The sequence below is a fragment of the Dipodomys ordii genome, unplaced genomic scaffold, assembly GCF_000151885.1.
Source record: "Dipodomys ordii isolate 6190 unplaced genomic scaffold, Dord_2.0 Scaffold56, whole genome shotgun sequence".
Classification (NCBI taxonomy): Eukaryota; Metazoa; Chordata; class Mammalia; order Rodentia; family Heteromyidae; genus Dipodomys; species Dipodomys ordii.
In genome coordinates, this window is record NW_012267272.1 from 11,173,521 (window position 1) to 11,188,075 (window position 14,555).

Consider the following 14,555-nt stretch of genomic DNA (forward strand, 5'->3'; position numbering starts at 1 on the left):
TTTTTTTCTTTTTGCTTATGTGGTACTGAGGAATCGAACCCAGGGCCTCATGCATGCAAGGCAAGTGCTCTACCACTGAGCCACCTTCCCAGCCCCTAAATATTTTATTTATCTTTGTTATTCACCAGCACCTCTAGGAAGATGGCACATGAGCATGATTATATTCTGCACTGAATTAAATGTCAAAGTATGAACACAGTCACAATCTGTTTCAAAAGTATCTGTTTACAAAACTGTCATATAAAGTGAAAGATTTTGTATTCATTGAGAAGTTTTACCATTCGGATCAGCAGTTGTCCCCTTCCCTTGTCATTTTGATTTTTATGTCTTTCTAAGCTGCTATATGAAGAAAGATATCTGGGGGAGGGGGGGGTTGGGAAGGGGGAGAAAGGAAGAAAGTGGGTTGGTGAACTCTTTGACCACAGCCATTGCTGGCAGCTAGCTGCATGGACCAGGTTGACAGCTACAATGATGAGGTGCATTGTGAGATTTTTAAGATCTTCCAGGATGCAAAGCAGAACAAACCCTCAATGGAACCTACCTGAGGGGAAAGAAAACAGATGACAGCTCCAAACGCCTACTCTTTGACCTTTGGGGAAAATGTACACATTTGAACAAATAACGATCTGTCAGAGGAACTAGAGCACAAGCAGCTAATGAGTCAGGAGAATGGGGTTATTAACAGCACTGGGAAGCTGGGCACCAAATGTTACTAATAGAACTGAGGTATCATCCAGGGCAAGGAATCATTTGAGTATATTGGAAACGGATTCATTTTTTTTGGATAGTAATACTTTTCAAGTTGCTGATAATTCCATGTTCTCCCTTGAACATCTGTCTCTTTTGTTCACTAGAGTAAAACACCATATGAGATTGACCCCCTTGCATTTTTTAAGTACACTAGATGGTATCACCATCTTGGTATGATAGTGTACTGGTGTACATCTTTATGGCAGGCAGCTGAAATCTTACTCACATAGATTAGCAATGGTCTGTCTTACCTCTTTGTTGTGCCCTTGATAGACTCCTTCCTCATTTTGTTCTACTCTGAGCTCATTGTGTCTCATCCCTGAAATACATAAATAGCTCAAGCTTTCCAACATACCAAATACGAAAATGTGGTATCACAAAAAGCCTCCGTTTTATTTGTGTTTCTTCGATACCAGGTGCAAGGTGGATCCCTTAGAAACAACTCATTTTGCTGCACTTACACCTCTAACAATCAGAAGTTCTTGTTGAAAGTGTTCCTTTTATTTAATATATCGGGTACAACCGAGTTACTGAAATTCTGGCTGCTAATTGTTTCCGAGACTTTAAAGTTTCTACTGTCTCTTGTATTTTTTTTAAACCAGCTTGCACTCTTTCAAGAGCAATCATTATTGTGATCATTAGTTTACAAGTGTCATTAAGACTCTTGTCTTGTCTTTTCAGAAAAATGTGATGACCCGCTGGTCTCTGGCCTCCCCCACTCCGCGTTCAGCAGTTCCTCCTCCATGTCAGCCAGCTACGCTCCCGGCTACGCCAAGATCAACAAGCGAGGCGGTGAGGCCCTTTTCCAGTTCTTTGCCAATAAGCATGTTAATAGAAACCTGTGATGTTTATGTCCACACTTAAAAGTATAGACTATCAGGCTGGGAAGGTGGCTCAGTAGTAGAGTGCTTGCCTTGCATCAGACCCTGGGTTCGATTCCTCAGCTCCACATAAGCAGAAAAAGCCGTGAGTGGTGCTGTGGCTCAAGTGGTAGAGCACTAGCCTTGAGCTTTAGAGCTGAGGGACAGCACCCAGGCCCAGAGTTCAGGGCCCACGACCAAAAACAATTACAAAAATAGTATAGACCATCACAAAACACATATTAACAAGCACCCCAAGCCATGCTTGCCAATTCTACTAGAAGACACACAAACACCACAGATGTCTTGGAAAACAAACAGTAAGCCAAACTATTGATGTCATCAGGGCAATAAATCCAAAATATTGTGGACATTCTGAGTTCAGGAAAGCTTTCTTCAACAGAAAATCAAATCAGGTGCTGGGGGGATCTCACGCCTGTAATCTTAGCTCCTTGGAAGGCTGAATCCAGCCTAAGCAGATAACTCTGAAACTTTGATCTCCAATTAACCACAAAAAAGGTGGAGGCATGGATTAAGAGGTAGGGCTCCAGCCTTGAGTGAAGAAGCTAAGAGACAGTAAGAGGCTCTAAGTTCAAGCCCCATCACTGGTGCACACGCACACACACATGCACGCATACACACACACATGCACACACACACACACAGCAAACAACAAAAAGAACATCAATAGAACAACAGCAATAAAACAAAACAAAAAATCATTTTAAAAGATGCTTAAAATGATGAGTGTACTGTATATGAAGAACATACTGTCCTATACTGCTTTCTTCTCTTTTTATTAATAGTGACTACTGACATGTAGGATGAATAGATTTGATGTTTTTCTACTTTTCCTCCAGAGCTCAGAATTCAGGTGTGTTAAAGTGTATTAAAGTGAGTTTGAGATTTTAACAGCATGGTATTCATTAATTGCTTGTAATTTTGAAGTTAACAGCAGCTCATAAAGAGTATACATTTAGGGGCAAAAATATAAATCTCAGAGGGATCAATATAAATATATCAAGAATTGAAAATCTATAAAGGAAAGACTATTCTCTTGAGTACATGTGAATCATGAAGAAGACCATTAATGTTGACTAGTAAAAACAAGGAAGGTCATGGACAAGAATGAAGAAGAGGGGAGATATGGGAAGTAAAGTTCACAGTGATATTGAAGCCCTTTTAAATAATTCTGTGCTTTGTACTTCAGAATTGCTAAGAGTAGACTATCAGGATTCTCAGCACAAGCATCATTGAGAGTTGTATGAGGCATGAATATATTAGTCAACTACAGTTATTTTTTGTTATGGGGCTTGAACTCAGGGCCTGGGCACTGTCCCTGAGCTCTTTTGCTCAAGGCTAGAGCTCTACCACTTGAGACACAGTGCCACTTCTGTTTTGGGGGGTGGTTAATTGGAGATAAGAATCCTACCAGGACTTTTCTGCCTGGGATAGCTTTGAACTGCAATCCTCAGATCTCAGCATCCTGAATAGCTAGGATTATAGGTGTGAGCCACTGGTGTCTAGCTCAGTTAATCATTTTGTAAGTGTAAGCATATATCAAAACATCATGTTCATCATGTTATATACCATATATATATATATATATATATATATATATATGCCTTCTAGCCATCAATTTTACCTTAATAATGTTTAGGAGAAAAATAGAAGATACTAAATAAAAAATCCTCTCAAACAATATCCAGTTCAAGAATAAAACATAAAAGGAATTAAAAGGGAGGAAGAAGAAAGGACAGAACAAAGGAAGAGAGGAGGGAGGGAAGAATGACAGAGAGAAGGAAGGGAGGAAGGGAAGAAGAAAGGAAGCAAGGACAGAAAAGACCATTAGCAAATAAAATAGAAAATCCAAGAGGAAGAAGAGAACAAAAGGAAAAGGAGAAGAAAGAAAAAAATCACCGAAATTTTTTTTCATAACTTTTTAGAAAAACAAAAAGGGAAAGAAAACAAAAAATAGAAAAGAAGAGTAATGGGGCTGGGAATGGGGCTCAGTGGTAGAGTGCTTGCCTAGCATACATGAAGCCCTGGGTTCGATTCCTTAGTACTACATAAACAGAAAAGGGCAGAAGTGGCACTGTGTCTCAAATGGTAGAGTGCTAGTCTTGAGCAAAAGAAGCTCAGGGACAGTGCCCAGGCCCTGAGTTCAAGCCCCAAGACTGGAGGGGGTGGGGAAGAAAAGAAAAAAAAGAATAATGAATATAGAATGAGAGCTGAAAACAAAACTCTTCAGAGTATATGAAGAAGATTTAATCAGCTTTAAAAACTACTTTGTGAAAGATACATATGCAAGGTAGAAGAATATAAATAACAGAAAGACATTTTGATTTACAACCAGCATTAATTAAGACATCTTTTTATAGCTTGATTTTCATCAGGTTCTGGCATGAGTGATTTGGTAAATCACAATTAGTTATCAAAATTTCTGCTTTGAGATGTCAGTGTAATGGAACTTTTATTCCTTTTCTAAAGAAGTCATTGAATAGATAGGAAAATATGAAACAAGGAATGAACCATTCCATCATAGTAACATTAGAGACCTGCCTAGTACTATGAAATCTCGAACATGCACTTAAACAATGAGAAATACTACATGGTGCTTGACAATAAGAAGATCTCACAGCCTCGGAAAAAAGTATCACAGTACTGACGGATCCACAACTGCTCCAATGAGAGGAAGCAGAGCCAAAAAGGTGTTTCTTTAGGGAGTTTTGAGAGGAAATATGACTCGAGACCGTGACTCGGCTAGTATATTGGGAAATGTCAAGCTACATCAAGTACACCACACATCAGGAATACAATCCATAGAGTCTAGCCAACAGCAAGAAGAATGAAAATGAATAAGGAAGAAGCCATGGCTAGCCAGGCCTGATCCACATGCCCACAATCCAGATTACTCAGGAAGCAAGAGGATCCGTCCTGAGTTCTGGGCCAATTCAGGATAAGTTAGTGCGACCCTATGACAAAAAATAAGTGCAGGAGAACCAAAGGCCAACCTACTAAAATGGGAGAACAATGGCCTATTATGTGCTGGGCTCTGGGTTTCATCATTAGTAATATAAAAATTAATTTTAAGGGAAAAAAATCATGGACCAATAACTGATATTGACCAATAAATCTATGGCTTATATCCCTTATAACACTGTGGCTAAACAATGAAAGTGACAATTAGGAGAAATAAACAGATGGTGTCCTAACCCCATTTTCTTATTCTCTGATATACCATTATTATATAACTATGAATCCATAGTGGAGATGTTATCTGTTGAAGGACCATTTGCCTTTTAAGAACAGATGCTTAGTTCTCTGTTGAATTTTTGTCAAGTTGATCTACCTAGTTGGGATAGTGGTGTGTTAAAGTCCCCATCAATTAATGTCTTTTGGATCTATGTGAGCTTTGAAGGAAAGTAGTGTTTCTTGGATAAATTTGGATGCTCTGTTGTTTGGTGAATAGATATTTAGAATTGTAATATCCTCCTGAAGGAGAGATCCCTTAATTAGTATGTAGCGGCCTTCTTTATCTCTTCTAATGAATTTTAATTTGAAGTCTATTTTATCTGATATTAGGATTGCAACTCCTGCCTGTTTATGAGGGCCATTTGCTTGGTAGATTTTGTTCCAACCTTTCACTTTCAAAATGTGTTTGTTTTTATGGGCAAGGTGTAACATATTTATAAGATGATTTCTTTGTTGCTTTGTATGTCCCTCCCCCACCAGTATAACCCCTGTTTTCACTGTATTTGATGTTGGTATACTTTGTGGAAGGGAAGGAAAAAAACAAACTGTTTAAATAGGGATACATGTGGACCCATTACAACAATGAGATGTACAAGAGGTTACGTCGAAAAATGAACTTTACAACTTTGGTGGGGGGCAGGGATATGGGAAGGGCAACAATACTTGTTAAGAAATGTACTCATGGGCTGGGAGGGTGGCTCAGTGGTAGAGCACTTGCCTTGCATACCTGAGGCCCTGGGTTCGATTCCTCAGCACCACATAAGCAAAAAAGAAAAAAAAAGCTGGAAGTGGCACTGTGGCTCAAATGGTAGAGTGCTGGCCTTAAGCTGTGGGATAGCACCCAGGCCCAGAGTTCAGGCCCCACGACCAGACCCCCTGAAAAAAGAAATGTACTCATTACCTTGCCCATGTAATGGTAACTCCTCTGTATGGTATTTTGACAATAAAAAAAGAACAGATGCTTGAGAACAGAAAAATCTGAAAGCTGAGTTTCTTAGCACTTCAGGGTATTTGACATTCTGTTTTGACTTGCCCTACTTCTTTATCTTCAATTTGCCCTTTTGCTAAACCCACTGAATTGGCCAACTCAGAGGCAAAGTGGAGAAATGGGAAGAAAATGGTTTTGATTCATTCAAACCTACGTGCCAACACTGCACCAGACGTGGATAAATAGGATCTCAGTATGTGTAAAATATATCTTTATATATGTGCAAAGTATGCTATCATAATAAGGTATTTTGAGTAATTTTAATGATCTTTCTTACTGAGCTTATAACTTAGATTAACTTAAATTTTTCCAGGCCAATTCATTTCAAAACTTTCAATTTAAAGAAAAGAGATTATGCCAGGTGCCAGTGGCTCACTCCTATAATCCTAGCTACTCAGGAGGCTGAGAGCTGAGGATCATAGTTCAAAGCCAACCTGGGCAGGAAAGGCCTGTGAGACTCTTATCTTCAATTAACCACCAGAAAAGCAGAAGTGGTACTGCGGCTCAAGTGGTAGAGCACTAGCCTTGAGCTAAAGACAGTGCCCAGGCCCAGAGTTCAATCCCCATGACTGACAAAAAAAAAAAAAAAACAAAGGAAAGGAGATTATGTTGTTGGTTTTGAAACATTATTTTGTTCTTAGTATCTTAAAATCATTAGAATTAGATATTCTAAAAAAAATTATAGAACCAAACATTTATATATTAGTTGTATGATCCTCAGTAAAAACAAACAACAGAAACAAATTATTCTACACATATGGAAGATTTTTAAAAAATTCTTTTTTTTCTCCTCAACTCTTTAAATTTCTGATCCTGAAAAATCAAAAACCTTTGGGAGGCTAACTAGACAGGCTACTAACTTTTTCTTTTCCCCCCATGCATGGAATAGCAACTGGTATGTGGCTCAAAAGAAAGGCTAGCTTAGGCAAAATCACCAGGAAAAAGTGTAGAAAGCAGAGAGACAAAAACAAAACATTCTCCCTCATGTTTCTAAACAGAAGAAGCCAGGAATTAATTGCAGCCAGATGGCTCTCAGAGCAGAGACAGGGCTTCTTACATGAAGGCAAGAGGTCCTTGCTTTTCCTGTACTGTTTTTGTATGTTTTTGTCTTCCTTATTTGTTTACGGATATATTTGTTTGTTTGTTTGAATCGCTATGGTAGTTACTTCTCTGTCGCCATTCACACAAAATACCCACACACAAAAAGGCATGGTGGAAGAATTTCCTGAATCCACTGTTCTCAAAAGGCACAGAGAGAGAAAATTAGTGAACAAATGTTTAGCACCAGGACAGACTTTTGAGACCCAAGCCACTAAGTTCTGAAAACAGAGAACCACTAGAGTGATTTTCTTGTGGCCAGCTACTTGGCTGACTTAGGAGAGCTTACTGTTCTCTCTTTCTTTTGGTGAGTGACTAGATACACACCTGACCAATGCAAACATTGTCCTAACGAAAAACTGTTGGAGAAAATGTCCCTCAAACAAATGGACCCTGAAACCAAATCAGAAACTTATTGAGACTCCTTGTGACTCAGTCAAAATGCCCTCAACAGGAGTACAGACATCAACAACTGCTGATTAGGGCAAATATCATGGAAGTTAGTATGGAGATTCCTCAAAAAATAAATGAAAATGGAACTAGCCTATAATCCAACAATACCAGTCCCTGGGTGTTTATCAGAAAAATGGCAAGTCATGATACAAGAATAAAACCAGCAAATCCATGTTCATAGCAGCTCTATAGAGAGGGATGAACAAAAGAAAAGAGGAATGGAGGGAAAATGAAGTCTTAAGTTTGTATACATGAAAACTGAACTAGAAGCCTTGAAGAGACAGGTAGGGAGAGGAAAGCTGGAGGCAGAATGATAAAAGGGGTGAATCTAGTCAAGACGTGCTGTACACACAAGTGCGTATGTTAAATTGAAACCACCTTGTACAACTACTTGAAAAAAACCATCATAAAAGGAAAATCCGAAAATAAATTTAAATGCTTGCTTCTAAAGACCTTACAGTCTTTGTATTCAGCTTTTCAATTGGATAATCTGCTGCCTAATGTTTACAAATGTGAATTTATTCCTCGTAACTTCAAGTTTCAAGTGTAAGCCAACATTTTGACATTTGGCAGCTTTATAAAATTATATGTATGAAATATTTTCTCATCACTGATATTTGTTTAAAGTGGCAGAATTTGGAATCGTTTGCCGGACGATGACTAATTTTTGGATATGCTATTTTAATTAGCAAATAGTGTTGCTCTGCCTTGTTTTTGTTCACCCAATAGAAATTGTGACTAGGTTTTGTAGCGTCTCCCTGAATCGCCATGTACTAAGGTGTAAGACACCCATAGCAACTATGAACACACACAAATGCACATTGGTCAGTCAAATCAGCCTAACTAAAGACTATGTTTTCTAGTCCTCTTTTTTTGAAATACAAATCCCAGGTATCCTGGAGAGTCTTTAACTCTCACTGAATACATTTTCAATTTGAGAGCTGCATTAGTCACATTGAGCTACATATGTTACACATTGAGGGTTAAAATAGATTTGTTTAATAGCCTTATATATATAGTTGTTTCCAATAGGTTTGCTAGAGTGCCTGAAAATACTGTTTGTAAAGGCTTTGATGATAAGTATGATGATTTTGGATTTAGCAGAGTAAGATAGACTTAATTGGCCTAAATGAGCTTTTAGACTTTAGATACTTGAGATGAAGAGTTTTTCAGTAAATTACGCTAAGGAGGCTCCTATTATTTTTGCAGCAAATTCTAACTGTCTTAGTATTTGCTATTTAGAATTTGTCATTGTAAACTGGCTTACACGAATCAATCTTACGATCTTTGACAAGCTATGAGGTATGAAATTTTATATTCGTATAATAATATAAACAGCTGACTGTCTAAAAGAGGGGAAAATACGTGAATGCTCAATTATGGTAATGGGCTTTTAAGTTTTCCTTTTAACATGATATTGAAACACATTGTTTTTGGTTCTTTCTATATAAAAATGTTTGATGAGTGTGGTTGCATAAGTTTACAAAAACTAGAAAGGATAAATATTTAATCAGATCAGAGGATCTGAGGATAAATATATTTTATATCTATTAATATGGGTCTTGATTATTATTTTGCCTCAGGAGACATCTTTGCCTAATTATCATTTGTGTTCAGTAGCCAAATTCCCTGACTTCTGTACCAGGAAATTAACTAGTTGATCTGTTCGATCTGGTCACGCCTGAAAACTCTCCTCTCATAACCACACTTGACTATAGTTCCTCAGTCTTCATCTTAATAGATTCTTAGTACTCTGGGCTATTTCTCCTAAAATACCCAGGATATTTAGGTAAAAATATGCATCCAGTAAAGTTTTAACAGCTAACCATTTCTCTCTCATCTATTCCAAAATATATTGCAGTTGTAGGTTCTTGAGATTAAGCATTTATCCCTTTAGTATCTGCTAATTTTCTTATTTTTCTTTTCATCTTATTTTCTTTTTTCATATTTAAGAAGCCAGAAAATTCATGTAAATTGTATCACACAATCCTAAGCCACTGTAACAAAATAGTAGGTGCACACTCAAATTCCAACCAATATTTTCTGAATGACTGAAGAAAGGTATTGAATATTCCTCTTTGGTGGTGCTATTGGGGCTTGAACTCAAGGTCTGGACACTATCCATTAGCTTTTTCACTCATAACTGCCTGCTGTATCATTTGAGGCACAGCTCCACTTCTGTCTTTTGAATAGTTAGCTAGGGATAAGATGCTTATGAAATTTCCTACCGGGGCTGGCTTCAAACCATGATCTTCAAAGCTCAGCCTCCTGAGTAGCTAGGATTACAGATGTGAGCTACCAGTATCAGACTCTTGAATATTATTTATTGTACTCCCAATTGTAAATTTCAAATGCTCATTTTTTTAACTGTGGAGATTACTGCTTAAAGTGAATATTCACCAAAAGCTTCTCCTTCTTTAACAAAAAATCATATAAGTTGTTTCCTTACAGTCATAGCCAACTGGGGTCCAGACAATAATAGAGAATGAGTAGCAACAGCAAACACAATTAACACCCTTTCTAAATCTCATTATTTTCTAGAATAAACACTCAGAACCATGAGAACATATCCCTGTTAACATTTTCCCAATGCCTTAAACAGCAAAGAACATTGGCAGTGGGAGGAGGGATGCAGAGTTGGTAAAGCAGGACCCTCTTCCCTTTATGTATGAGCTCGTCGCCTTGATCATGCTTTTGAATAGCAGAACATATTCCTTTAGTTCTGTGAATTCCACTGGCAACTGTGTAGCTTACACAAAGAAAGAAAAGGTACAAATGAGCAGGTCTTGTCCTTCATAAGGACATGAGGCACCACTTCATAGGCGGCCCTGAAGAGTCTCTCCATTAGACAAGATTAGAACATAAACAACTACATACAAAATAATGTTCGTCAAGCCTTACAATTACAATTGCTGAATACAAAATGAATAGCCCTCCAGTCTTCTCTACCAACTCTCCCATAATTAGAATAAGTTTCAAACTTTTGGGTTCCTTTTCAGTGTAGGATTGAGAAGAAACAAAGTGAATTATTTCCAAGACAATAAGGAGGATTTCACCTAGTAAAGTCTCCATTAGCAACTCGCTTAAGTCAGGCATATTAGACTTAGTAGACTCTTGTCTTCATAATCTTAAAAAATAATGACTTTTTCACACATTTACTATTGAAAAAAATTAAAGAAAATTGAGAAGATGCCTGCTCTTTCTGTTGCTCCCTTTCTCTCTCTCTCTCTCTCTCTCTACAGTCTTCAAGAACTAAAAATATTATCACCTTAACAATTCAAACCAGTTCTTCCTTTTTTAGCATCCTTGCCTATGCTCTGAAAATGAACAATCATATTGTTCATTTATCTTTTTGCTTTGAGAGTAGAGATTTATGCTTCATGGTAATAGCCACGGCAATAAGCCGTGACATTTAAAGGTATTAAAAGTAGTTCTATTGTGTTTGCCTGTTTAACATTAAAATACAAACAAAAAAATACCCATAGCCTTATTCCCAGATTTTCACCCAAATGTCACTTTCATTTCACTTTTCCTTAGCGCTTTTAATTTTCTTAGTAATGTAAGGAATTCATGTTGCATCCTATTTTTTTTGTTGTTGTTTTTGCTTGCCCTAGGGCTTGAACTCAGGGTCTGGGCGCTGTCTCTGGGATTCTTTTGTTCAAAGCTAGCACTCTACTGCTACAACACCATTTCTGGCTTTTTCTGAGTAGCCTATTATATTAGTCTCGTGGCCTTTCCTGCTTGGGCTGGCTTCAAATCTCGAGCCTCAAATCTCAGCCTCCTCAGTAGCTAGGATTAGAGGCATAAACCACTGGTACCTGGCCCTTGTATCCTATTATTTTGTGCTGTTTTCTTCTCAGTAGCTATTGGATTCTGCATTGTTTCAGTTTGTTTTTTGTTTGTTTGTTAAGGAAATATTTTTAAAATATTTATTTTATTGAAAGGATTATGATTTTAAACATGCTGTCCAACACTGAGTTGAGGATCTTTTTTTTATTACAGCACACCTGTTACTTTGACATTTACAAACAGGAAAACTATTCTGCCTCCAGGGTGAATTATTTTATATCAGAAAGCTGGTACTTGAACCACTGTGTGGATAATACACAATTTCTGATTTTCCGCTGGACTTGATCATAGTTTTTGGTTAATTTTTGTTTTTTTTCTACTTTAACTCTTTGCTCATTTCAGATACATTTTTGGGGCTGTGGCTAAGGTGATGCAAAGGATAGTTAACTTTTTCCCTCTCCCCTGAATGTTCCTAAGGGTGGAAGCTCGAATCCCATGCGGCAGGGCTCCACGTGGTTCTGTGGATTGAAGAGTCCAACGCCATGCCTGGACATGTGTCTTTTTACATTTTGATAAGGCTACGTGTACTCGTAAGGTCACAAAAGGCTTACAGAAATACAGTAGCATTTCCTTCATTAGAATGAAGGCCTGGGCAGAGGCAATCAGACATCTTCTCTTCACTCTGGGTGGATGGAGAGATGACAGAAATATCCCCCAGACAGGCTGGGAAGTCAGAAGGCACCACCATGGCTCTTTTCTACCTGTTCTGTGTCCAACTCCTCCCCCACCTCCAACACATATACACACTCACACACACACACTTTACAGACAAGCTGTATTCAGAAGAAGTTGTCACTGGTGCCTGGATTGCTCTTCTAGATAAGTCCTTCACACTAAGTATCTGTATTTTCAAGATTCCTTGTCCTACAGTTGAGTCAAGAGGCCTTTTCCATAATGTCTTTATCAACAGCTGGATGAGGTGCTTCTACTTCTCCATGTTGAGCCACCACGTTTGCTTGTTGGTTTGCAATATACAATATATATTTGCAGTATACAACATAGCATGGCTTACCGACTTGTCTGGCCCCAAACAAGACTACATTTGGCTGCTCCCTGTGCCTCTTGGCGCCAGACACAGCTTACTCCTCTGCTGGTGCTGAGAACCGAGTTATACTCACAGATTCAGGCTACAGTGTCTATGTCACATCACCTGGGGCATGACAAAGTGCTAAGGAGGAACTGTAGAAGGAGCAAAATTCAGTGCTACAGATTCAAGAAAGTTGAGATTTCTGCCTAAGGTAGCATCAAAGCCAGATTTAAGTATCTGAAATGGAGTCTTCTGACTTGAAATCATTCACTATACTGACGGCCACATGTCCATCCTAGGTGGGAGTTTTTCTTTAAGGAAATACGGGAAAATGTTTGAGTTGGTTGTAGAAAACAGCTAACTTTCTCCCACCAATCTATCTATCTATCTATCTATCTATCTATCTATCTATCTATCTATCTATCTATCTATCTATCTCTATTTATCTATCTATCTCTATCTGATAACCTGTTTTATTTCAGAGTGCATATGCTGCCTCTATTTTTCATTAAAGAATGCCTTTAGATTTCTTTGCATTTGTGTGTGTGTCTGTGTGTCGTGTGTCTGTGTGTCTGTGTGGTACTGGGTTTGAACTCAGAGCATTGTTCTGTTTCAGCTTGTTCCATGTGAACACTTAGTTGGCACTCTACTACCTAACTAAGCCACTCATCCAACCAACCTTTATGCTGGTTGATTTGAAGATGGACCTTTTCTTTTTCTCTGACCTCAAAGTGCAGTCCTCTGTATTTTAGCTTCCTGAATAGCTAAGATCACAGATGTGCTCAATCAGGTATGAGCTTCTTTGCATACTTCTTATTTTGTTTTAAATAATAAGAAAGTAAAACATACTATTTTAAATATTTGTGTGAAATAACATATTTTAAGGCAAATCCTTTCTATTTTTGATGCTAAATTTTTTAAAATATTCAGATTTTACTCTCTTTACTGAATGAGTATGACATGGGCAAAAATAAACCTAACTGTACTTGAAATATTACATATGTGAGAGCAACAAGACAGAAGCAAAGCAATAAGACCAGCATTCTGTTTCCCACAGAATGAACTTAAAAATTACTTATGTGCAGCCACCATATGCTAGACTCTGACAGGAAGAAATACATTTGAAATCACTAGCAGTCTTAACATTCAAAACACACATTGGAGAAAAAGCAGTAGTCAATACAAAATGAAAGGGAATGAATAACAGGAATAAAACTCAACCACAAAATAGACTTGTGAAATCTTCTATGTACGCTATAAAATGTGTTAGTTTGGTATAACATGGGAATAGTCCAGCATTAATAATAACAACATGCAACTCTGTGATTATTATCCATCATTGAATGCTTTCTTCTCCACGTAAAGGACTCAGCCCTGTTGTATATTGCCTTTGCCTTTGTTATTGTTTAAGACAATGACCATGTTTTTTGGAAAACTAAATAAACTCTTAGGGTATTGATTCTACTTCTTTTCTAAGACTTCTTTATATCAAACATTGGATAAAGTAAAGAAAGAATCATTTGAGCAACCCTTTCACGATCAGTCTGGTTTACTGGGAATAATTTTGTTGGTGGTGGTAGTGGTTGTGAGGCTTGAACTCAGGGCCTGGGTGCTGTCCCTGAGCTCTTTTGCTCAAGGCTAGCACTCTACCACATTGAGCCACTGCTCTACTTCTGGCTTTTAAGTGGTTAACTGGGCTAAGAGTCTCATAGGGACTTTTCTGCCCAGACTGGCTTTAAATGGTAATCCTCAGATCTCAGCCTCCGGAACAGCTAGGATTACAGGCATGAATCACCAGTGCCTGGCTTATTAGGTCTAATTTTAAGACCTAATTGATGGTGGAGAATACTGAAGAAGATCAGAGAATCACAAAATACCATTGGTTTTCAATTCAAGCTGTGTGTTTGAATTTTTAAAAAAATTAATATTTGGAACAACAATGTCTGTCAGAAGAGCAGTGACTAGGCACCAGACAAGAGAAAGAGAGAGAGGCTGAGTAATCTACAACCAATGTCCTGTCATTCCAAATAGGAGTTTTAGATTCAGACTTGAGAGGAAACCACCAGTGGCCCAAAGGGATTACTGGACGTATCCAAATGACAAACTTCACTAAAAATATCCCCTTATCTACCTGACTTGGTTAGTAGGAATCTAGAGGCAGGCTTTCATTACCTCCTTCTCTATTGCTCTGTGTATCTAAGACCAGGCTCTGAGTTAAGGGGGAAAGGAACAGGACTTGAAGCATAAGAAAGGAAAACAAGGAGTTGGGAACTAT

At 38.0% G+C, this 14,555-nt stretch overlaps 1 protein-coding gene across 1 annotated transcript in view; it reads left to right on the forward strand.

Moving 5' to 3' along the window:
- The first annotated feature begins 446 nt into the window (after positions 1 to 446).
- Positions 447 to 14,555, forward strand: part of Cntnap2 (contactin associated protein-like 2) — a 1,232,273-nt gene continuing 1,218,164 nt past the window's right edge. Inside the window, exons 1-3 of the mRNA XM_013021595.1 lie at positions 447 to 483; positions 1,087 to 1,266; positions 1,432 to 1,542. Coding sequence (XP_012877049.1) covers positions 447 to 483; positions 1,087 to 1,266; positions 1,432 to 1,542 — 328 coding nt within the window. The remainder of the gene's footprint in view (positions 484 to 1,086; positions 1,267 to 1,431; positions 1,543 to 14,555) is intronic.